At 31.8% G+C, this 25,921-nt stretch overlaps 2 protein-coding genes across 3 annotated transcripts in view; one reads left to right on the top strand and one right to left on the bottom strand.

Annotated features, from left to right (window-relative positions):
• Positions 1–9,597, bottom strand: part of LOC107437326 (paired box protein Pax-2-like) — a 65,911-nt gene extending 56,314 nt beyond the window's left edge. For both annotated transcript variants that reach the window (XR_015428688.1, XM_016049266.4), the window contains exons 1-2: positions 9,543–9,597; positions 2,313–2,335 (exon numbers count right to left, since the gene is read on the bottom strand). Coding sequence is in view for 1 of the 2 variants with exons in the window: in XM_016049266.4 (XP_015904752.3) it covers positions 2,313–2,325 (13 nt within the window). In the remaining variant the exon portion in view is untranslated. The remainder of the gene's footprint in view (positions 1–2,312; positions 2,336–9,542) is intronic.
• The window catches only part of GramD1B (GRAM domain containing 1B), a 158,038-nt gene that overhangs the window by 70,551 nt on the left and 61,566 nt on the right, over positions 1–25,921 (top strand). The window lies entirely within an intron of this gene.

The raw sequence follows: 25,921 nt of genomic DNA, 5'->3' as shown, positions 1-25,921 counted from the left end.
AATTTACGTTATTCACTGATCACAAGCCGCTGGTATACGCTTTCCGACAAAACTTGGAGAAAGCATCACCCCGACAACAAAGACATTTGGAGTACATAAGCCAATTCACATTAGAAATTCAACACATTTCTGGAAAAGATAACATGGTTGCTGACGCTCTTTCAAGATTGGAAGAAATAAGAATTACTTCCGAAATTGACTTTGAATCCCTAGCCAAAGCTCAAGAAATCGACGATGAGTTAAAAGATTTAATGACGTCTCAAAACTCTTCTTTGAAATTTGAGCTAGTTCCTATTTTTGGCTCTAATCATTCATTATATTGCGATACAACCACAAAAATTAAAAGACCATTTATTCCAATTAACTTTAGAAAATTAGTGTTCAAAAGTGTTCATAATCTCTCACATCCTGGAATTAAAGCGACTGTTCGATTAGTTACATCAAAATTTATTTGGCCATCAATAAACAAAGACATTCGTGATTGGACCAAGAGTTGTTTGAAATGCCAGAAATCCAAAATTTCTAAACATAATCATTCTCCATTACAAGAATATCCTATAGTTGGTCAACGATTTCAAGACATTAATCTAGACCTGATTGGACCTTTGCCATCATCAGAAGGATTTCGTTATTGCCTTACGATAATTGATCGCTACACGCGATGGGCAGAAGCCATTCCTTTACCTGATATTCGAGCAGAGACAGTTTCTGATGCTTTATTGAAAAATTGGATCGCTCGCTACGGTATTCCAAGCGTAATTACAACTGATCAGGGTGCGCAATTTGAGTCTCAGTTGTTCCAAGAACTTTCGAAATTGCTTGGTTTTAAAAGAAATAGAACTACTGCATATCACCCACAAGCTAATGGCTGTGTAGAACGTTGGCATCGTACTTTGAAAGCAAGCATAATGTGTCATGAAAATCCGAGCTGGACAAAGTCACTTCCGATTATTCTACTTGGTTTACGCACAACCTTGCGAGATGACTGTCAAGCCACCCCAGCAGAACTCTTGTATGGTGAAAATATAAAACTACCATATGACTTTTTTGAAAATTCAAACATTGAAGCGCAATCAGAATTCATTCAGAATTTAAAAAGCACCATGGAAAAATTAAAACCCGTCCCATTTCGTCATCACTCGAAGCAGAAACCATTTATATTCAAAGATTTAAAAACTTGCTCACACGTGTTTGTCCGTACTGACAGTGTTCGTCACAGTTTGCAACAACCATATCATGGACCTTATAAAGTTTTAAAGAGAACCGATAAAATTTTCACTGTTAAAATGAAGCAAAAAGAAGTTAATGTATCCATAGATAGAATAAAGCCCTATTTTTCGGACATTTCTACAGAATCTGAAAAGACTTCAGAAACACCTTTACTGGTTGAAAAGAATTTTGGGCCTATTTCATCGTCTACAATTTCTAGAGCTGCTACAGAGCAAGGCAACGGAAACAAAAGAGTGAAGCTTGTTATTCCACCCCAAGTGACTAGATCTGGACGTACAGTGCGCATTCCAGCACGTTACACATGAGGTTCTTCATCGTTCGAGTACCTCACTAGGGGGGGAGTGCTGTGGTGCGCAAGAGCAAATAACATAACAAGCATTTATATTTAGTTTTATGAAAAATAAAAACAACGTTGCTAAGACAACTCAATAATAATAATTACTATATTGACGTTCCAGACATTGGGATGTAAAAGTATTAATGGATTTATATATTTTATATTAACTTGTAAATAACTGTGTATATTAAATGTTGTGATGTCTTCAATTTACTTCGTTTTCATTTATCCAAAATCGCACATAGTAGGAAGATAGAAAACCTTCCCTTACAATAAAAAAACTTATTTAACAAAAAATACGATGCGCATAAGCACATAATATTTTACACTCTGGTTATTTCAGTTTCCATTTTTAAAAGCGCTATATGTTGAGCCACCTCACTTAGATTTAGCATGTGACATTTTTAGCGGCAATCATTGGTCGATTTGCTAGCGTTGCCATTCGGGGAGTTGTAATGAGACTTTTTTTTGTCGCCGTGTAAGAGAAATATATATATATAGATGTGTATCAAATCAAACTAAAATATTTATAGAAAAACAATATTTTTATGATTTTTATTATTCTTATGCTAGTGAGAACCAAAACAATATGGAAATGAATCGGGGAAAACTGGATCCTACCACGTGATTTTCCGGCCAATAAAAATGTAGCGTTAAACGTTTAACGCAACCTTGTTGGAAATCGCATAAGAAGTATAACTTCAAAAATATAAAAGTAAAGATAATGCAGAAGAAAATGACTTACCAGTATGTGGCATTTCATTCCATCTGAAAAAGAAAAATTATGTAGTTACTTCTATTTGTTTTTTCTTTGTAAATCAGGAACATTATCTTTACTAAAGATAATAAAAACACAGACAATAAGATAAACATATCAATTTCGTTAAATGAATAATTCCGAGAAGCTTAAATGGGAAAATATCAGAAAAAATCATTCTTAAATAATTACATTAAAAAGATAATATAAATATATGCATTAAGATAAACATACAAACGTCGTTAAATGAATAATTCCAAAAAACTGAAATGGGAAAATATCAGAAAAAATTATACGAAAATAATTATATTAAAGAATGCGTAATAAGCACCTAAGAGCTATAAGCTGTCTTAAAGCATTTAGAGGAGGGAGGGGAAATATGGAATCATCCCCAGTTTAATTTTTAATCGTTTTCAAAAACAAAGGAAAGCTGGTTGAAATGGTTCTGGAGTTATAAGAAAAACACAGACACTTATACACCCAAACTCTTCATTTTATTATAATAGAAGAGTCTATTAACAATAAAAAAATAATAATAAATAAAAGCAATGATAAATACTTCTTGCCTCTTCTTTAACTATTATTAATTTTAAAAATATGAATGAAATTGGTCAAAATAAAGTCTAATATGAAAAAGGAAGAAAAAAAAATTAAAATTTTTGTCTATTAATAACTATTTAATCCATTTTATTGAAAATTTAGCTTAAAATCTAACACGTACTTAATTTCTCATACTTTACTCATACATACGTAATATCTCATACTTAAAATCTCATACATACTTAATACCTCATTCTTAAAATCTCATGAGTGGATGTAAATTGTTTGAAACCTTAAAATACAAAACTTTTCTCATATTAAAACAATTTTAAAACAAAAACTACAAATAATTATTCAAGATATTTCACTTCATCGAGTTAGCTCAGGATAAATGGGGGAAAAAAAAAAAAAAGATTAGCTCAGGTTGAAAAAATAAAAAAATTTATTAATTAATATGTCTGACTAGCGTATTTTTGTACTGTAAAAGTTCGATCGATAGATCAAAAGTGATTAAAAGTGTTATTATAATTTTCCATCTTGCGCACTCAATCCCCTTAAGAATGTTAGACGTCATTCAATTTCATTTCATAAATCTTTGTCACTTTTCTTTCACACATAAAAAGTCTCTGAATTGTCGCAATTTAGTTTCTTTCTTCTTTTTTTTTTATAAATAACCGTCGTTGAACAGTCGACCCAATTTTTGAATTTACGACTACTAATATTCAACTACGTAGCCTTGTCATTTTGAACCCGATCCAGAAGACAAGGGAACTCCTGGATCAAGTGCTTGGTGTATTTCAGTTAAAGCTTGAATGTCAGGTTTTATGTTCGCAGGTCTCCTTTGAAGGAAATGCCCAATCTATTTCTTTTGCTTTGTGAGTAGCTGGACGACGGAATTAAATCCTCTCTCCACTAAATATGTTGACGGGAACGAGATGAGGAGCAGCTCAGCTTGCTTCCACAATTGTGGATCAGGGTCCATAAGCTTTACCCAAGCTAACTCGTAAGCGTATTTTTTAAAGAAGACCTCACAGTCTTCAAATTTTAAAACTCTGTCTGCAAGGAAAAAGTGAGCTTATCCACAACTTCAAAATTGAAAGGATCGAAAATCCAATCTAGAATTTCTAATTTCATCAAATCTTTAAATCTTGATTCCATATCAGTTTTTAACTGATCAAGGTGATCAGTAAAAATTAAGATTTTATTTTCGAGAATCTCGATATCTGCCATTACACACTTTTCAAGAGTTGGAAATTGCATTAGCTTTTTTGCGACCAATGTTTGACTTGTAGATATCAAACTTGGCGATGAATAAAGATATGATTCCCTTAGCCTTGATAATAATCATTTTATTCCCTTGAAGTTTTGCAATGATTTCTTTCATTTTTTCAAAAATATCCGTGAGGTACGCAGTTTCCAACTTGAGTTGCTTCAAACTCTCTCGTAAAACAGGATCAGTGGTGTCGAGAGACTCAGTAACCGAGTCAAATAATTCGAAGAAACTGCGCAAACAGTTTATTTTTGAAACCCATCTCATATTCTGTATGTAGGAGCAAGCATTCGAAATCTTCATCATTTCCATGGCAAAGTTCTCGGAACAAACGGTCATTGAGAGAATTAGCTTTGATTTTATTGATGCCAGAAATGACGAATTTTAAAGTGTCATGCAGGGCACCACTAAACTTTTTTGCAGCCAAATGTTCACGATGAATGACACAATGAATGGTGATGACCTCCGGTACTTCTTTTTTAAGATGTGCTAGAAACCCAGTAAGACGACCAGACATGGCAGGAGCACCATCTATTGCACAAGCACTTACATTTGTAAGGGGAATTTCCTTTTCCTCAAAATAATCTTTGACCAATTTAAAAATTGATGATCCTTTTGTATTAGTGACTAAAGTTCTTGTAAACAACATTTCCTCGTTAATCTCCTTACTCTCATTTATGAATCTCACGTAAGTTAATACAATAGCTTTGCATGTTATCTATCGTAGTTGATTCATCAATCTGCAACGCAAATTTACCTTCTTTCAAAAATTTGAGTTTTGATTCAACGTCTGCGGCCATCTCATCAATACGCCTGGAAACAGTTTTATTGCTCAGGGGAGTATTAGTAGGGATTCATATATGTTTTCAATTTCGATTTCAAATAGCTCTTGTTATTAACATTATTAGCAATTTTTATCCTTTGAATGCTCGTCCCCCCCTGATCGCCCCCCTATTGATTATCGCCCCCTTTAGGGCGATCGCCCCCAGGTTGCCACTGCTCTAACCCATGATTCGTCTACCACTGAGGATATTTCAAGTCACACTGTGGTCGGTGCAAGCCGGATACGGAATCCGTATCGACCAGCCATTGCCGGGATTTGAAATACTGGGATTCGTCAACATTACGTGGCATTCCTACCATGGCCGTTAAGAGATGGAGAACTAAAAATTGAGCTAGCTCCTTGGCCAGTGTAGATGATGTGAGCATTCTAAAGGTCGGTCGCAAACTAATATTTAAGTGAAAGAAAAAAATAAAAAGTTATAAAACCTTGACCGAATACTATTGTAGATGATGATATTAGAAACATAATTTGAAGATGGTTCTGTTAATAAACCTTCTCCTAGTTTCAATTCTATACGGTAATCAAACTACTTTTGAAGGTTATTTAAAAACATTTTTCACATACAGCAAGGAGCAAAAGTTTTGAGACGATATGTTTTTCAATTCTTTCACTTTCTCTGTAGGCAAAGTTTCTTAACGACGTAAATTAGTAATTTGTAGTCATGGTAAGCAACAAATAGAAGACTTGAAATTTTTTAATTTAAGGCGCACCAAGCCGTGGTGGCTTAAGGGATAGAGATTTTGCCTTCCACTGTTTTAAACCGAGTTCAAATCCCAGTGATGGCTGGTCTATTCGAATTCCGCACCCAACTCGCACCGACCACAGTGCTGACTTTAAATACTCTCAATGGTAGACGGATCATGGGTTAAAGTCCCCTTACCGTCAGGCTAACCGTGTCTGATTTTCGAGGTTTTCCTCTCCATGTAATATAAATGCGGGTTAGTTCCATTAAAAAGTCCTCCACCAAATCAAACTTCTCCCAGTACTTGATCCTGGAGTTCCCTCGTCTTCTGTATTTGGTTCAAAATGACAAGGCCACAGAGTTGAACATTAGTTGTCGTAAACCCAAAATTGGGTAAGCTGTTCCACGACGGTTATAAAACAATATAAAATAAAATAAAATTTAATTAATACCAAGCGAAAATTTTAAACATTAAAATTAAACGCTTTGAGACGTTCTAGCACAATTAATGTTTTTAATACTTAATATATAATAGTCATTTAATAATTTTGCGCACTAAAGTGAGCTCAGTGGTACTCATTCAAATCCAGTTCCTGCCTCTTAAGTAATGTTTTTTTTCTATAGAAGCTGTATGCAAATAGTTATATACTTTTGATAAATTAGCTTTACGTTCCTTGAATGTTCTAAAATATGCGGTTCTTCGTATGTAAAGCAGGGAAATCATTGCTTATTTTATCAGTTTGAATAGAGGGAAAAATACGCCTTTGGCCACGTGTGATTATTAAGGAAGTCAAGGGAAAGAAAATAATATTCTGCTATCCAACTTTGGAATTTCAAAATCAACTGTTGACCGCATTGTATAAAAACGGAAGTATGGAAAAAAGTGTGCTCACTCAAACAAAAATAGCCACTGAGCATGTACTTACAGTGAGTAAACACACTTTGTCTGAATGCAGCTGGATTGTGCACGGGGTTTCTGTTAAGGAAAAAGAGTTAAAAGAGATGCCTCGTCAAGTTGGATATGTAACGAAGTATTTAAAATTTGCTATGTTTTCTTACCTTAGAATGATTAATTTCAATAAAAGTTTAGGGGGAAAAAATAAATCGACTCGAAACTTTTGATTTCAATTTTTTCAAATTCACGTTTGGTGTTTGATAAATTTTATTTTATTTTTTAGCTGTCGTTGAACAACAGAACCCAATTTTTGGGTTTACGAATAAGAACGTTCAACGCCGTAACCTTGTAATTTTGAACCCAATCCAGAACACAAGGGTTCTCCAGAATCAAGTGTTAGGAGAAATTTTGCCTTCATGGAGGACTTTTTTATTGAACTTTTGCGTTACATGGAAGAGGCAAACACGATAAAATCTGCCACGGTTAGCCTGATGGCAAGGGGAATTTAACCCATGATCCACTGAGGATATTTCATGTCAGCACTGTGGTCGGTACAAGCCGGATGCGGAAATTCGCATCAACCATCCATCGCCGGGATTCGAACGTTCGATCACCTGAATCATCACGGCTCAAAAAATGAAGGTTTCACCGAGATTTGAACTCTAAGAGAAAGTCTTGTGTTGAATGTGGAACAGTCTATTCCCATGTAGGATAACTAAAGCTATTAATTACTAATTTACATAACTGAGAAACTTTTCCCTACAGAAAAAATTAGAACGGTGAAACATATCGTCTCAAAACTTTTGCTCTCTACTTTATATTTGGAATTTTTAAAATAATGTGGGTATATTATTCGAGTATATATTTTCTGAACTTAATTCAATATTTAATAATTTTAGTTAAAATGATTTCATTTAAATAAAAAAAAAGGTGTTAGATTGAGAACATTAATTGAAAACAATAAAGAAAAATATTTAATATTTTTATTAAAGAAAATTAATTCCATAACAATTTATAAATAATTAATTTAGCTTATTTATTAGCAGTTTTCATAAGAAATGTAAATAATTATTAGAAATAAAAATAGAATTAATAAATTTTAAGAAAATATTTTAGTTTTAGTAAGTTTTCTTTCGATGTGGACCGAGATATTCCAGTAAGAAGGTAATGGACCGGTATAGCCTGGTTGGTAGGGCGTTGGTCCCATATCGAAGTGGTCGCGAGTTCGATCTCTGCCGGTCAAAGACCCCCGTGTAGTAAATGATGACAGGTGCACGTTAAATCTGTCGGGTCACAAAGCCCTTCATGTTCCCATGACAAATCATACATCGGGCAGTACTGGATGGGAGATTGATCGTTCTCTGATTCAGGTCAAAATTACGATCTGTGGATGAATGAATGGATGTATGAATGGGTACGCCTTATAAACGGGCTGTAAAGCGTGTGTGGCTGAAGTTGTATCCATGGCCATAGAGGGTGCCACTAAAAAGCAGAAAACGTGCACTCTGCCTTAAATTTGCTTGGTTTCACCAAGCTAGCTTGCTGGTATTGGCAAGTGGCATGCTTTCGAAAAGCAGCAGTAAGACGTTTTTTACGAAAACGCACTTTCCCATTTTCAATCCAACAAATGCAATATTGTTTGCAAAAAAAAAAAAAAAAAGCTAGTTTTTTGAACATTTATCATAAACGTTAATTTCAACTGATTTCCACACTATATACGTGAAAAGTTTTTAATCATTAGCATAAAATTTATTAGATGACAGTTTATTGTTTTTGCATATTTTGTCTGTGATTGAATGAGATTTAAAATTTTCATGCATTCTATTTCTTTTTTTTTTCTTTTTTTAAGAAAAAAAGGTTAGAATTTAATTAAGAGATTTTTTTTTTTTAAAACTCTTTCGATTCTACATTACAAAACTAATCAAAACGTATGACACCACCATGTTCTCAAAATCATGTGATATTTGGAAATAAAAAAGTAAGTAGATTTTTTTACTCCAAAACAGTTTTATTTTAATTTACAAATTGTCTTTTAATCCATTCCATTGGAGAATAAAACAAGTTTTAGGAATAAAATTGATTAACATATTAAAACTTTTATACTCAAAATTGTAAGGCAAAAGTAGGAAATTCTGCTACCACTTTTAACAGGGACTACTTTCTGTCCATTTTCACAAAAATTTTAGGAATCAGGAAAAAAACAAGAAACAGTTTATACTAATTATGTTGAAGCATTTATCAAACTAAGGTAAGCAAGGTTTATTTCTAAAATGATGAAGTATTTAAAGAAACAAGCTTGGAGCAAAGTAGTTTTCAAAGTATTATAAAATATTCATAATAACTGCATACTTAACAAAGAAAAAAAAATGCACCCTTATAATAATGAGCATGTGTACTGAATATTTCGTCAAAAATGCACATGGGGTGCCTTTTTGACGAAAATTGATTTTTAATCGTCAATTTATATAATTAATCACTTAGTAGCCGGTGGCGACCGTTGATTTTGCCTTTTATTTATTTTACTTTTGACAAACCAGAGTATTTTTATACTTTTCGTTTCTGTCAGACATATTATAATTCGACGGAAAATGGTAGGTATGGTATTTAACTTCGTCTTACAAAAAACAACGAACCTAAAATGCCACTGACTTCTTAAGATTACATATGAAGAAAAGTAAATGTAATTATTTATCGATATTTTTATGAACGAATTAGAACTATTAACCATTGCAAATTTTTGCTGTTTTATAACGACTTTCATTAAATAGTATTTTCAAATGTAGTATGCTTTTTTTTATTTATTTTTTTTTTATTACTTCCGACAGCGACTCATGAAAATATTAAAAACAATTAACTCAGTAAGCATTGTGTTGCCAAAAAAATAAATTCTAATTGCCAGCAATTTTCTGGCAATTTGCGATTTTCAAGCAGAAATACAAAGCACGCTTAGGAGACAAATTAAATGACAATATGAGCTTTTAACTTACCGACAGCTGACTTGTTCCGGTGTTCATTCCTAGCCTGAGGCAAACTTAGAAGTACGTGGGTTGGTGAAAGGCGTGGCTAAAGCTAGAGCTATTGGAAGAAAGATAACCAATCAAGTGATAGGAAACACCCCTACAAAGTGGAGTGGGCGGTGATCCTGCGCATCCAAAGGAGAAAAAAAAAAAATTTTTTAAAAAAAAACGTAAATGGATTTGGAATGCTTGTTTGGAAGAAAAAAAATTGATAAGGGATGGAATATTTTTTTTCAAAGAATCGGAATATTGCAGAAACCTCGTTGCTGAAACAAATACCATGACAGAAACGATGAAACATGTTCCAATATAATTATTTAGATGTAATTACTTTCTGTTGATGAATACCACTGAACTTACAAGACAACAACAAATTCTCCAGCTAATTTTGATATAACAGGCGATATTCAAAGAACGCCAAAATTGATGTTTTCGGAAGTGAAAATAATTCACGCATGGTGTGAAAGCGTGAGAGTTTGATATAAGCTTATACAACAATAGTTAGTGTTTAGATTTTAATAGAACCCTTTAAACCGTATATGAACTGCTCAAAGTAGGGTTAACCTGGAATGGTATTCCATCACTCAAATTTTGGGGTTGTTCAATGTCATAAATATTGAGCCACAGTTTGCAATACAGAGTATGAAAGGGTCTATGTCCAATGATAGTGGGTTCGATCCCAGTGGCCGAAGACTCCCTGTGTTGTAAATGGTGACTGATGCACGTTGAATCTGTCAGGTCACAAAGTCCTCCATGTTCCCATAACAAATCATACTTCTGTGAGTACTGATAAAGAGTTTCCTTGTCTTCCGGATGGGGTTCAAAATTACAAGGCTAAGGAGTTGAACATTAGTAGTCATAAACCCAAAATTGGGTCAGCTGTTCAAAGACGGTTATAAAAATAAAATACAGTGTAGTGTCAAATAATGTAGTGACGTACGAGAAAAATTGTATTTGAACACCCTATGTCTGAAAATATAGCAATAAACTTGTAACTTGCTTCATTTACTTTGGTTATTATATGCAAGAATTGAATGAAAATTTCGCAAGCCTAGCTTAAATGTTTATAGAAATATGGACATATTTATATTTGAATTTTTTTTTTCCTGACGTGACTTTAAGAATAATCATTGAAATTTTTTTTTTATATAAATTTTCAATTAATAACAAAACTAACATTTTAAAATTTCAAAGGAAAATGGTTAAAAATTGCGCGATGTACGATCATTTAAAGTAGCTCTTTTCATACATGCTTAAAAAAAATTTTAAAAATTTAAAAATGACATAATTTTGTAGTAGTAAAAAAAAAAATGCGCAACTAAAGAAGAAGTATGTTTTAAATATCTTAAAGTTTTAATAAGTTTCAAATAAGTTTCTAAAACGTTTTTGTAAATTTTGAAAGAAAGCACTGCATGGTTTTCAACAAATTTGATTTTGTATCAAGGAGAAAATTTCAGGACTAATGATAATACCGTACAATAATCATGAACCAAAATGTAATGGAAAAAATGTGAAAGAAAACATACTTTTATGAAGAGTAATTCCCCATAATGATGGTGGCATTTTCAATATACAGTCGAAACTCGCTAACTTGAACCTCGATTTCACGAATTTTCCGATATCTTGAAGAAGAAAAAATTCCCTTCAAATTTCCTATACACTCAATGCTAAAAAAACCTTGATTTCTCGAATTTTTTTTTCTAATCCCTCGATAACTTGAATTTTTTTTCCATTAATAGTAAAGATTTTTTTTCTCCAAAAATAAAAAAAATATTCACAAATTTTTTTTTTTAAGAATAGTCAATTCTCATAATCAATTCTCAAACAAACACTTTCTGCAGTGGACACTGTAAGGAGATTTATTGAGAGGCAGCTGAATGTGTCTGAAGAGAAATTTAAAGCTATAGTCCACTTAGAAAGTGTTATAGACAAACTTTCTTACACATCTCTAAAGCAAACAACAATTGCATTTTTTAAATGTAAAAAGTGCTTTTAAAATAAATATGGAATAGTAAATAAGGTATGTAAAGAGCATTTTTCTTTATTCTACCATCGATAACATGCAATTTTCGATAATTCAAATTTTCGGTATCTCGAATTTTTTCTCCTCTCCCTTCTAGTTCGAGATATCGAGGTTTGACAGGTTTAATAGTACAAAATGACATGACAACTTACAGTGTAAAAATGTTGTTGAATAGTCGTCATCATTTTTAGTATTTAGGTAAACTAAATACATTTTTAAGTACGGAACTGTAATTATCGTGCAAAAAACATAACATAAAATTGACAAAATAACAATTATTTAGTAACATATTTAATATATGTAACACTCATATTATATATCGAATATGTTATTAAATATGTCCTTTTTCTATATGAAATGTTTTTTGCAATGAAGCCATTGAACTGATTCAAATGCTCATGGGAATATCTGCTGTCAGTAAACAAACAAGCAAAAAATTTATGGAATTAACGTTAATCTGCTGAGATATTTACAGCATTGCTTAAAACAGCAACTTTGTGAACTTTACACCTGCTGTTAGAAGTAAGTTTTGCTGTAAAGTGCATAGGATTTTGCTTTAAAGTACATAGGAATACTTTATCTACAACTATATAATTGAACTTGTAGGAACAAATAGGTTTTCATGAAAGTAATTGATAAAAGTGTAAAATAAAGTACTGAAAAAACCCAATTAGATTTTCAAATTACATAGTACTAGCTGAATACCCGTTCTCCGCATGAAGCGGAAAAAAGTAAGCGTTCAATACATCAATACTGAACGACGCTACGAAATTCTGCACAGAACTGAAAGTTGCTTACCGACACAATAAAGCTAAAATAATTTCATTTATTAAATTTATTATTATATTTTTAAAGTTTCTGGTTGCTTTACCTTATTAGATTAAGCGAAACACGTTTTAAGCTGTTCATCTCAAGATTAACTACATTCAGAATCATTTGGCATATGGCTGTTACTCGAGGAGAACTCACGAAAGTCAAAACTTACCACAAGCACGCGATTTTTCTCTTGTGCTTACTCCTTTAAAGAGGCCTAATATAAAACATTGTACCGATATTTGTACGTTTGGTACCGATTAAAATTGAATAAATTGCCCCGAAATGCCTATTATCAAAATTAATTATTGGCGTCAAAAATAATAAGGCGGGTTTATTTTCATCTTTCACTGAAAAGAAATCGTCATCCGTCTGTTAATTTTACTTATAGTATTCTAGTTACAATTAATTAAGCAGTTATGAAATTAATTACAGTTATGAAATTAATTAAACGTCATTGGTGTCAAGAATAATTTGGCGATTTTTTACGCTTCTCTAAGATGGAATAGTACATTTTTTCCATTTATATTGCTTTTAACAGAGCTTTTTTTTAATTTCAACTGGTACTTTTTACTAAAATTAAATAATCAGCTAGAGATTCAACATTTTTTATATTTTTCTTAAATGATTTAGTATCATTTCTCTATTAATTTTGCATTATAGTAAGTACATAGCATTTTTTTTCCGTCTCAGTTAATATTTATAGCAAAATCTAATTAAGCATCATTGAGGTCTTAAAGTTTGATTTTTTTTTTTTTTTTTTTTTTTTTTTTACGTTTAACTAAAACGATTCAGTACCATTTTTCCTTTAATTTATTTTTTTTGTACGCAGTTTTTTTTTTTTTTTTTTTTTTTTACATACTATTACCACAAATTATTTAAGTCCTATTTGAGTCGATAATAGTATGGTAATTTTTTAAGGTTCCCCTTTAAGAATAAGTACTTTTTCCCTATTAATTTTGCGTTCTAGAACATAGTTATACTTTAATTTAATTATTATCTAATAATAAACTTAAGCAAGCATCATTTTCGTTAATTAGATGAGGCGATTTTTTGCGTTTCTCCTATACGAATTAACACTGTTTCTTCATTCATTTTGCTTTTCAGTATATAACTTATTATTTCAATTACAGGTGATTTTAGTTTTAGATTTGAGTTTGATTCATGTTTAAAAAACATAACTATAAAAAATAAAAAAAATAGCGCGTGGAGTCCCTCCGCGCGGAAGAAGTTAAACTTCGAAACCTGCGACGTTAATTGTAGAAGAATCAGCAGTCGTAGAAGGATCACTAGCTCTATTCAACGACTCTTTTTCCTGCTCCGCTCGCTTCCGTGCTCTTCACGGTAATATTGTGCATTTTTCCCTCGTGGACCTCTTGAACCAGTGGAAGTGCTTGTGGTTGCCTCATCGTCTCGCCCTGGAAAATGTATTTGTATTAATAATGTATGTGAATGCGTCATAATGTACCACAGAGTACTAATGTATAATGTAATGTACACTGTCATAATGTACACTGTCATAATGTAATTTCAGAAGAGAAAACCTAACAATCAATTGATATTCACAAGAGACGTACCTTGACGTAACCTTAAATCCGGCGCATTGTCCGTGGGATTGTTTTCACTCATTTTTTACAATTGTTATCCACTAAATTTGAAAAAAAAAATACTAACCTATTAAATTATATGTGTATCAAAACAAACTAAAAAAATGTTTATAGAAAAACAATTCGCGATCGCAACGAACTATAGGGGGCGTTGTTGTATGAGACTAATACCTGCGATTTCTATATGAACAGTCATTCAGTTACTCTAGAGACGTCGTTAATGTAGCACGTAGCATTGCAACGTTCCTTCTTTATTGTGGCTAATTAAATTTAAAAAAGAAAAATGCTTGATATTCTTTCTTATGCAAACGAAAACAAAATGGTATCTCTTTTTATTAGAGAAGGAATATCCAAAACACATCGGAAAAATATTTGTACATTAACAGAAAAAAATATGTATATTCTTATAAGAGTTAAAACCTAATGCCCGAGAAATAGTTTTACTAAATTTAATGATATAACAAGAAAGGCCCATTTAAACTTTACATTCTATAGTTTTAAGAATCATATTACTTCAAAAATTAAAATGAACAAAAAGTATACATAAGCCTCATAATTTTATGAAATTTAATTTTGTAAACAAAGTTTTTTGACAACAATTTTTATTAAAAAATTTCAAGTTTTAATAAAAATCATTATTTAGAAACTAAGAAACGTAAAATAAAGAATGCTGACGAAACAAAAACAAAAAAACAATTCTTTTTTGTCGCCATTTTTAGTGCTACAAAAATTCGTCTTTGGGATTTGCAAAAAACAAAACAAGATGCAATTGTATTTTTTTAGGAGGGAAATATTTTACCGAAAAAACGAAAATGTACCAATTCCCACAACATAAAACTTTATCTTGGTAAACGTACGTTTTGGAAATGTTATTTCATTTGGAATCGTATTTATCAGAGTTCATATGGCGTATGATTGTTTTGAATCTATGCTAAACTCTATATCGGCTCATTTTCCACCGAAATCCGATTGACTATTTCGATTTTAAATAAAGTGTTTTATTTTATGAATTGTCGCAAAAATTTTAAGTGTAGATTAGCGGCACTTAAAAACCGCCAAATCTGTAGCGGCGGTGGCGTTAATACGTAAGTACCGAATTATTATTCCATACTTTTCTGAATCATATTACTTCAAGCATTGGAATATACAAGAAGTATACATAAACACATAATGTTATACCATTTAATTTTTCAAAAAAAGTATTTTGAGAGCAATTTTTATCAAAAAATTATAAACTAAAAAACGGAAAATAAAGAATTCTTAGGATAAAAAAACGATTTTAAGAATTCTTTACATTTAAATAAAAACTTTCACATTGTTTCTTTTTTTATTATTGTTATAGTTCTTAATCAGACGTAAAAAACCATTCTGTAGAGAACCATCATCAAATGAAAAAAAATATTTACAAGCAAATTTTTTATTGTAAAAATCATTGCTATTACCTGATTTATAAATGATAAGTGATTCCAAAATGATAAGTTCCTTGTTTGAAAACTTTATTCTCAAATAATAGATACATAGTTTATCCCTTCATTACTTTTAGATAACATACTACACAGCAAAATTTTATAATTGATATGAATTTGAATATGTAGCTAAAATCAGAATAGCTGAATTCTAGTTGAACTTATTCTTTCAAAACTAAAAAAATACTTACCAAGAAAACGATTAAAATTAATTAAGAATCAGCACAAATGGCACTATTTCAAGTAACTTGGAAAAAATTTTATTGTTGTTTTCCGAATTATATGGATACAGAAATATATACTATTCTATAACGAAGAAGAATATGCTATAAATATTACAATTCTGTATGTTCTGAATTCATATTTATTCACTGGAATGACGAAAGCAATGTTGGCTTCACTTTAATTCGTAATGAATTGAAGACAGAGGAAATGCATTTTACCTTAATACACACATCTGTAACAGTATCCGAAATCGGAAGTCATCAGTTGCAAGTTTGTTGATAATAAAAATTAAAAATTATTGAGGAATTTTTCTTCAAATGTTTGGCGTGTTCTGTTCCTAAAAGATTTTTTAATATTCTGGAGATTTTTTTCAAGTTCTTCGGCCTTTTCCTTAGGGAAATTTTGTTTCTTATTTGCTGCTAAAAAATGGCGTCTGATTCTGTCAATGATTTCGATGGAACTAAATGAAAACGTGATAAATTAATGTCTGATATTTACAGGCTCCCGCTAGACGACGTACTCGAGCGTTGCGATCGCGAAGACTTTTATGACTTTTATTATTTTTATGCTAGTGAGAACCAAAGCAATATGGAAATGAATGAGGGAAAACTGGATCCTACCACGTGATTTCCCGGCCAATAAAAATGTAGCGTTAAACGTTTAACGCAACCTTGTTGGAAGTCGTATAAGAAGTATAACTTCGAAAAATGTTTATAGAAAAACAATACTTTTATGACTTTTATTATTTTTATGCTAGTGAGAACCAAAACAATATGGAAATGAATGAGGGAAAACTGGATCCTACCACGTGATTTCCCGGCCAGTGAAAATGTAGCGTTAAACGTTTAACGCAACCTTGTTGGAAGTCGCATAAGAAGTTTCACTTCAAAAGAAATTTAAAAAAAAACGTGTTTTCAAAGTAACAGTAGAAATGGTGATGTGAATCATCAATGTTTATGTTGATCAGTGAGTTTATCTCAGATAACGAATAAAAAAAAAGGAGATCTATCAGCTAGAAAATGTCACTGATGCCATCTTTTAATAAATTTGAAAGGAAAAAATAATCGCCTGCTGTCTATCATTTTTAAGATGAATTTCAGGACTATAGAACAAATGGTTCTAGAGTTATAGGAGAGACACGCAGATAGACAAACTCTTTACCTTATTAAAGATTATTAATGAATATATTTATTTGGCAATAAAGTTATATTTACTTCATTTGTGTTTTTTTTAACACATTTATAAGCATGGCATTATTTATATTTTTATCAATTACTTTGATAAAAACCTATTTGTTTGTATATAGTTCTACAAGTTCAATTATATAGTTGTAGATAAACTACAAAAAAAAAAAATCCTATGCATTTCACAGCAAAACTTACTTCTAACAGCAGGTGTAAAGTTCACAACGTTGCTGCTTTAAGGGATGCTGTAAATATCTCAACTGACTGATGTTTATTGCATTTATTGAAAGTGCATAACACATTAAGAAACAGTACCGCGTGAATTGACAGCAATGTGCGGTTATATTCACAGCACTGTGAGGAAACAGCATATTGTGATATCAACACCAGTTTGCGGTACTTTTTACAGCACTTTGTGAAATTTACATCAATCTGCTGTAATATTCAAAACAACAACTTTGCTGTAAACTTTACAGCACATGCTTACAGCTCCAGTGCCAGCAGCTGTAAAATAGAAACATTTTTTTTAATGCGGTACGACTTTTTTTTTAACTTTTTGAAGCTAATATGAAGTTATTCCAGTATCAAGCTTTGTTTACATTGAAATATTTGAAAGAAAAAAAAAAAACGTAATACAAAACTTTTTAAAAGCGATTCATGAACTAACTCACGGTCAAGATAGCAAATTTCAAACTTCATGAAGTATACTGTTGATATCGTAGGTCATAAGGCAAGGTATGCGATTGTTCTCGTTGCCCAGTGGCGCCATCTATGACCAAGAATTTGACTTCTGACACATCCATACATCACACACGTTTATTAGGCGGGCCTATATACATCCATTCATCCACAGATCGTAATTTGGACCTGAAAAAGAGAATGATGAATCTCCAATTCAGTAGGGGAGAGTGGGGTCAATTGTAACACTTTTTACTTTACTATTTTTTACTAACAAAAAATCCAATATATTATTAGTATTAATTGACAGACGAGTAAAGTAGACTATCCTCTACTAGAAAAAAAATTAATACCTTATTTTAAATGTTATTATATTAGTTATTAACAATTTTTGACAGTCGTGCACTCGTTACAATTGTCCCCACTTACGGGGTCAATTGTAACAGTTCATACATTCAACTAAAACATAGTTAATTATACATATTATCATAGTTGTGATATATTTTTTCATTGATCAAAATAGTAGTGATATTTCAGGAGTAAAAGTAGTAATGAGCAGAGACCTAAAGGATTAAACTTATAACTTTAAAGGATTAAAAATTTTAATTTATGCTGTGAAAGGTGACAAATAAAATAATGCACATGCATAGGAAATGATAAATGATATAGGAAACTATTGGTGGTTCTTAAAGAGTTAAGTAATGGTTTGTAAACATAAGATTATTTATTTTCAGCTGTTACAATCGTCCCTTTACTTATTGTTACAATTTTCCCCAAGACGCCATTTCAGCTTCATTTGTTAAAAACAATGCTAGTTAATTAGCAAAACTAATCTTTTTTTTTTATTGAAATGTTAATTAAAGTGTCCACTTACATATTCGGTTACTAACTTTTATTTGTTTAAACAAAATTACTTTGTTACAATATAATATTCTAATACCAAAAAAAGTACTTACGTGGCGTGAAAATATCTTTTGTGATGTAACTCTTTCAAAAGTACATAAAAATGGTTGCCAGCAGGGGTGTACATGTAGATTTATTAAATACACCTTGTGCGCCACCTAGGAACCAAATTTAGAACCCGACACTCGAAATTTCTGCTCTGTTACAATCGTACCCTGTTACAATTGGCCCCACTCTCCCCTACTCTAGAGATATAATTTGTCATGAGAACATGGAGGACTTTGGGACCCGATAGATTCAACATGCTCTAGTCATTATTTACTACACAGGGAGTCTTCATTTGGCTGGATTCGAACTCCAGTTCTCCCGAACGTGAGTCCAGCGCCATGCCGACTAAGCTATTCCGGCCGTGAAGTATACTAAACAGTGAATAAGTTGCTGTAAATAATTACAAACATACAAGACAACCCATATAGCACAAAATAATCCAGTGGATGTCCACTAGATGTCATTGCAAACATCCACGAAGATTCAGTGGAAGCCCAAAAGTCGTCCACCGTGCTTTTACCATACACCATAGTTTCTTGATCCGCAGCTTATCCAGGGAGGGACATCTCATAGACTGCCACATTCCTGAACTACTGGAAGACGTGTAACGAACGTGCTCTTTGCATGTCGTTCATATATGAACTCTGTAATTTAGTATTTCGCATTTTTATGCCCTCAATAGGAGTAAGAGTATAAAAATCAAATTAAAAACTTGTTTTTCATTCTTACCTCTATTGAGGACATAAAAATGGGAAATACTAAATTACCGAATTCATATATGAGCGACATACAAAGAGCACGTTCGTTACACGTCTTCACTTAAACTTTTTTAAAACTTTTCAGTTATACTGGAGCAAATGAGCTTGTTTTTTTTTTAATTTTTATTTATTTAAAACTTTAAGAAAAACGAATGTTTAGGATGATTATAAAATTCTTCAGCAACCTAACTACTTAACAAATTTTTAAAAAAAATCGTCTCAGTTACTAGATTTTTGAAATCAAAATGCAGTTTTAAAGCATAAATAGGATGCAACTAGCATTTACATTCTTTTTAAATCATGAGTTCTCTTTTAGTTAAAAAAACAACAACATGAAAAGGAAAAGAATTATTTACGGTTTGAGTTAAATCAGTAAAAATAGCTTATATGATGATATTAACTCATGACTATTTGTCTATTTATTGACTATTTGATTTAATGAATTAATACATAATCTGATAAAAAAAATTTCAACATTTTCTCAATTATCTAAACTAAATTGAATTAAATTAGTGAGTAAATTAGTGAGTATAATGTGATCATACTTTTAGAAGTAATTTATTTTGAAATTAAATTACAAATTAAAAGCTTACCAAAAGTCCTGATTTTAAAAACTACAACACAATAAATCTTTATGCAATATAAAATATTTTACTATAAAAAATGCAAATTAATGACATGAACTTTCACGGTTTCTTTTTAACTCATTATCATGGGGAACAGCATGGATACATCTCTCACATAATCTTGCATCAATAGCTCCTCGCTTCCAAATCTACTTTTAAGCTTATAATTTTTTGATACGCACATTTAATCTCTACACGGAGGAAAAGTTTTGATGTGTCTTTAAAAAATTTGCTATTGAAATGGTATGTTTATGCACCTTTTGCCAAAAATGGGTTAAGCGATTAAATGTTAGAATATTATTTGCATGTATTCCAGTCGTGGAAAAAAAAATTTCCATGCTCAGAAGATGCTTACCTTCTCCATAATCTTATATTTTAGGCACTTTTCAAAACAAATTTTTACACACATTATTTTCAATTAAGTCGCTTAAAAATGGAATATAACTTGAATGAATAATTTTAATAAATAAATAAAAATAAATAAAAAAAATTCCGATCCTTAAACTATAATTTTAGAAACTTCTACTCTAAATATTCATATACATTTTTATTTATTTATTTTTATTTTTCATCTATTTATTTATTTTTTTCTAAATATAACTTATGTAGTCAGCGAAATAAATTTCTTACTTTTGTGAAGAGATATATACCCCTTAACAAAAGTAATTTCAGTACCTATACTTATTATAAGAAAAGAAAAACTGCAATAAAAAATAAATCGAAAACATATATATTACAAAATTATAAACATAAATTTAATCATATTTTATTTTATTTTATAACCGTCGTTGAACAGCCTACCAAATTTTTGAGTTTGCGACTGCTAATGTTCATTTCCATAGCTTTGTAAGTTTGAACCTAATCCAGAAGACAAGGGAGCTCTTGGATTGACTATTGGGAGAAATTTGCCTTCCTTGGAGGACTTTTTGATGGAACTAACCCGCATTTGCGTTACATGGAGAGGAAAACCACGAAAACCTCCCATGGTTAGCCTGATGGCAAGGGGACTTTAACCCATAATTCGTCTACCACAGAGGATATTTCACGTCAGCACTGTGGTCGGTGCAAACCGGATGCGGATTTGTATCGACCAGTCATTGCTGGGATTCGAACCCGGTTCTCCCCAATGGAAGGCGAAAGCTCTGTCCCCTGAGCCATCGCGAATTTAATCACATTAATAACGTCAAAGAGAAAAGTCAAAGTTTTTGGCCATTTTTATCCACTGCTTTATAGTGTAGCTTTTCAGGTTCAACAAATTCTCTTAAAACAGATTGGCATTTTTTTCCCGCCATAGTCTTTTCTACTGCAACATTGGAATTTTTTTCTCTGGTGGTGTAATGTAAACTTGGATAATGTTTTGCTACGTACTCTCTAACACCAATCTTTTGAATTCAAATTGTTTCCTAAAAACGATTGCTTTCCTGGCACGGATTCGAATGTGAAACATCAGCAGTTGGTAGTAAGCATGAAAGGATGCTTGCTGACCTACCAACCCTTATTCTTTTACTGCTTTTTATGCTGATTTTCCACATTTGTTGTATGATGAAAGTACAATAAAAACCTCTCAGGAGCGACCACTCTTTGTTCCACAGTAAAAGGGTTGTTGATGAAGATGGGTCGGTGTGCGAGGTTACCTGCGTGGACTTCATAAATGTTATCGAAGGTACATGATTTTACGCAAACGATTTTATTTTTTAAATTTGGAAACTTGTTGTTAAAACATTTCTGTCGGAGACATTTTTGCATTTCATAAAGTAAAGAGATATTTAATTCAGTCTACAATTTGAGAGGCAAAAGCTATCTAATTCAGATACATGTATTTTCAATTAAAATGGTTGTTCAAAATTAAGGGAAATGCAGTCGAACCTCGATTTAAAACACTTTGATTTTACGAATATTTTTTCTGTCCCGATTAAAATACTTTCATTTAACGAATTTTTAACTTTGATTTAATGAACAATCATCACTGGAAAAAAATTCGCACATAAAACTAAAAATTTGTATTTTTCGCACTTCAAATTTTGAATATTTCACGCCCTAATGCAGTGTGTATGCGTATTATATGTATGTATTAAGTTTTAAAAGTAAGTAGCATTAAGGATTTAAGATCATTTTAAAGTTGATTTCCTAACGTGTAATTCTTAAGCTCGTAGTAAACTATAATCATTTTTTCCATATCTATATAATATCTAAGGGTATTTTGCATAGATATTTTTAAACCATACTCTTTACAAACATTGATATTCGATTTAACAAATAATTTCGAATTAACGAGCGAACTTGTCTGTCTCAATCAATTCGTTAAATTGAGGTTCAACTGTAGTTCGACGTAACCAACATAAACTGCACAGTGGAGTTGAAATTGTTGAATTTGTGGAGTTGAATTTTAAAATTGATTTGCTAACGTATAACTTATAATTTTTAATCTCGTAGTAAACAATAATCACTTTTTTCATTATCTGTATATCTAAGGGTATTTTACAATGATATTTTTATACCATACTCTTTAAAAAAAAAAAATGATATTCGATTTAACGAACAAATTAAATTGATGTTCAACTGTACATCTATTCCATTTAGTCTTTTTATTTAATTAAACATGCGTATTTGACTATAACTTTAAGTTCGCTACAAAGATAATTTCATCCGATATTACGAATTGTCTTCGTATGTGAATAATTGAGTTTATATATGGCAGAGCTATTTACTTGTATTGATCGTTGGTTGTAATTTTAAAAAAGATTGATTTTTCGTCAATGGGACAGCTGAAGGGAGAAGGCAGGTGTATTTCGTCACGCAGGTAGGATTAAGGCGAACACTTCTTAAATCCTCTTCTCCCCAATTAAATCGTTGTCGGTGTGATGCCGGATAAGGACCACGCCCGGAAAAATGTCTCTCGCGTTAAGCCCCCCTTCGTTCCGAGAAAATTTCAGTCACGCCTCTCTCTCTCTCTCTCTCTCCCTATATGTTTCAGGAAAACTAGAAAAAGTTCTTAAAAAAATAATAAAAAAAGCAGCAATTTTGGTTTGTTTGTTTTTTTTCTCTCTCTCTGCGGTTTGGGAAAATTGTACCCGAAAATATGGATGTGCATGCTTTGGTGGTTAAGGATACCATACCGCGGGGATGGCGAACCAATGGCACGCGTGCCATTTATGGCACCCGACACAATATTTTGGGCACGCCGCCGATCACATTCGTTATTACACTATGAATTGTTATTACTCAAATGCTATTACACTATGAAGCATATGTAACAATTAAATTAAAATTCACAAAAAAACACGCAAAATAATAAACAATTATTAATGAAAAAATTAACAATTAATACTAAAAAAGCAATTAATAACCATAAAAAACAAACTAAAAATAAATAAATAACAAAAAAATCAACAGTCCTGCTTAAACTAACATCTTACAACCTAATATAAGTTATTTGTCATCTAATCTGCAACAACAGAAGTCACACTGATGTTACTTTAAGTTGAATTACGCGTATAACTGAGACATTGCAAAATATTTTTTTTTCAATGTAAATAAGGAGTTTTGAGTAGATAGTATTTAGCATTATTATTTTCCCAATAATGACGAAGGCAAAATTATTTGATGGCACGTCTATGACCTCATTAAACAATTTTTTGGAAAAAATGGCACGTTGGTGCATAAAGGTTCGCCACCCCTGCCATACCGCGTTCCAAGCTCTTTTTTTCCTTCATTACCAATTTAAAATTTAAATAAAAGAAAGAGTAAGTTCAGGCAAACCTAGAGTAAATCGTGAAGTTTCAATTGCTGGAAAAAAAAAATACTTCGAAATATTAAAATGCAAACAAATAATTAGAAGAGAACTTCTCCATTGTGTCATCTTTAGTTCTCATCTCATAATTTATTTTCGTTTGTATATTTTAAAATTATCTTTTCAGTATTTGAAACTTCACGGCTTACTCTAGGTTTGTCTGAGCTCACTTGTATTATATTTTAAATTTTAAATTAATAATGAAGGAGAAAGAGAATTCGCGATGAACATTTTCTTCCGCTGCATGGCGTCCTCTTTAGGAACGAGTGCGAAAAAATTCACGGAGAACAAATTATCGCGCATAAACTTTGGAATAGTCAAAGAGTAAGAACAGAGAAACACCCCTAGAGTGTTCCGCAATGAACTCTTACTTTTTATATCCTTTTTAAAAATGAAATATCAGTAATCATGGAAAGAAAAGAAAATATTGTAATCTAGCGAACTGTTAGTGAAGGAATTGAAAACTCCATGGAAAATAAAGAGAAGAGATGGTAGGTGATTTCTATAAATACCTCCATGTCTTATTAAGTAGTCAAACGAGTTTCGATTTTTTTCGCCCCACTTTCCTCGCTAGTGATTCAAAAATAATAATACCGTTTTGGATTCTCTGGTTAAGTATTAATTTGAGAATGTGTTTTTGACAAGGATTAATATTAAAGGTTACGGTAATACTGCTTTCTTAATTATACTCCGCCGATCAGTCATCATTGTTTTGCTTCATTATGAAACTAAAATTATGTTTAAGAACTCCTTCGCGTAATATCATAAGCCTCTTTCGTTCTTTTTTAAATATAACTTATGCTTATTACGAGGAGTGGTTTCTCAGGGGACAGAGCGCGCGCCTTCGAATGTGGTGAACCAGGTTCGAATCCCAGAGTTGGCTGGTCAATACGAATTCCGAAACCGGCTCGCACCGATGACAGTGCTGACGTAAAATATCCTTAGAGGTTGACGGATCATGAATTACAGCCCCCTTGCCATCAAGCTTACCGTGAAGGTTTTCGTGGCTTTTCCTCTTCATGTAACGCAAATGCGGATTAGTTCCCTCGAAATGTCCTCCACGAAGGCAAATTTCTCCGAATACTTAATCCAGGGTCCAGGAGTTCCCTTGTCTTCTGGATTGGGTTCAAAATAACAAGGCTATGGTGTTGAACATTAGTAGTCGTAAACCCAAAATTGAGTCGGCTGTTCAACGACGGCTGTAAAATAAAATTTATGCTTATTATTAACAAAGAAACGAATTCGTCTTTTTGAGTGAAATTACTAAGCCTTCAAGTTAAAAAAAACTTTTACACTTCTCTGATATTTCATGCACTTTAAAATACAAATTCGAAGATTAGTATTAAGACAAACTGGTCTTCGGTGACAACTTTAAAAAAGGTTAAGCAATATCTCCCCGTTACAAGGAGTGGCATGAAAATTTATCATCTTTTTCCAACAGCAAACAGGATTCTAAACATTTGATTTAACTTCCAGTAAGAATAGGTTTTGTCAGCAGTATTGTTTTATGTAAACAAAAAAATTTTATTAATTTTTTAATTTTTTTTTTCTGTTGTAATTTTTAAGAAAAAGAAAAACACATCTGCATATTTAAATGCTATTCTCTCAAATAGAATGTATTATACTGTTAATATTAATACTATTAATACTGTTAAGCCAACTGTTTTCTGCAGATTATTTCTGAATTTCGAAAAAAATACCCAATTTCCTAAATTTTTCAACACATTTGTGGCAGTCGGCATTATTTAATTTATTTATTTTAAATATTTTTTTCAATTTTTCTAATCGATACTATTGTTTTGAAAATAAATACGCTAGTAATTTCGTTTGGCGATTTCGCTCCCTAGGCAGGCTGACCAAAGTGGTCACCCACTCGCTTACTGACCGCGGCCACTGATGCTTAACTTCGGTGTTCAACTGAAAACCATGTTTTTACGATCAGTCCTCTGCGGGACGGATATTGTACGAAAAGACACTTTTATTTCAAGTTAACACCAAGTTCGTGCTCATGCTCCCTATTCATGCTCCCTATTACGTTCTAAAAACGATAAAGTTTTGGATATAGGCAGTAAATCGATTCCTACCAGTTTATTACTGTTTACTGAAACAAAAGTTATGTATATTTTACCATTTAAGTAAGAATTTCTTTATTTACTTATATATATATATATATATATATATATATACACTGGTTATCATAAATTAAGGAAAATTCACAAAAATCGCGA

This window comes from Parasteatoda tepidariorum, chromosome 1, assembly GCF_982258835.1.
Source record: "Parasteatoda tepidariorum strain Cologne lab strain chromosome 1, Ptep-v5.0, whole genome shotgun sequence".
NCBI classification, from domain to species: domain Eukaryota; kingdom Metazoa; phylum Arthropoda; class Arachnida; order Araneae; family Theridiidae; genus Parasteatoda; species Parasteatoda tepidariorum.
Note: the sequence above shows the minus strand (reverse complement) of the source record. Positions and strands in the feature narration are given on the sequence as shown.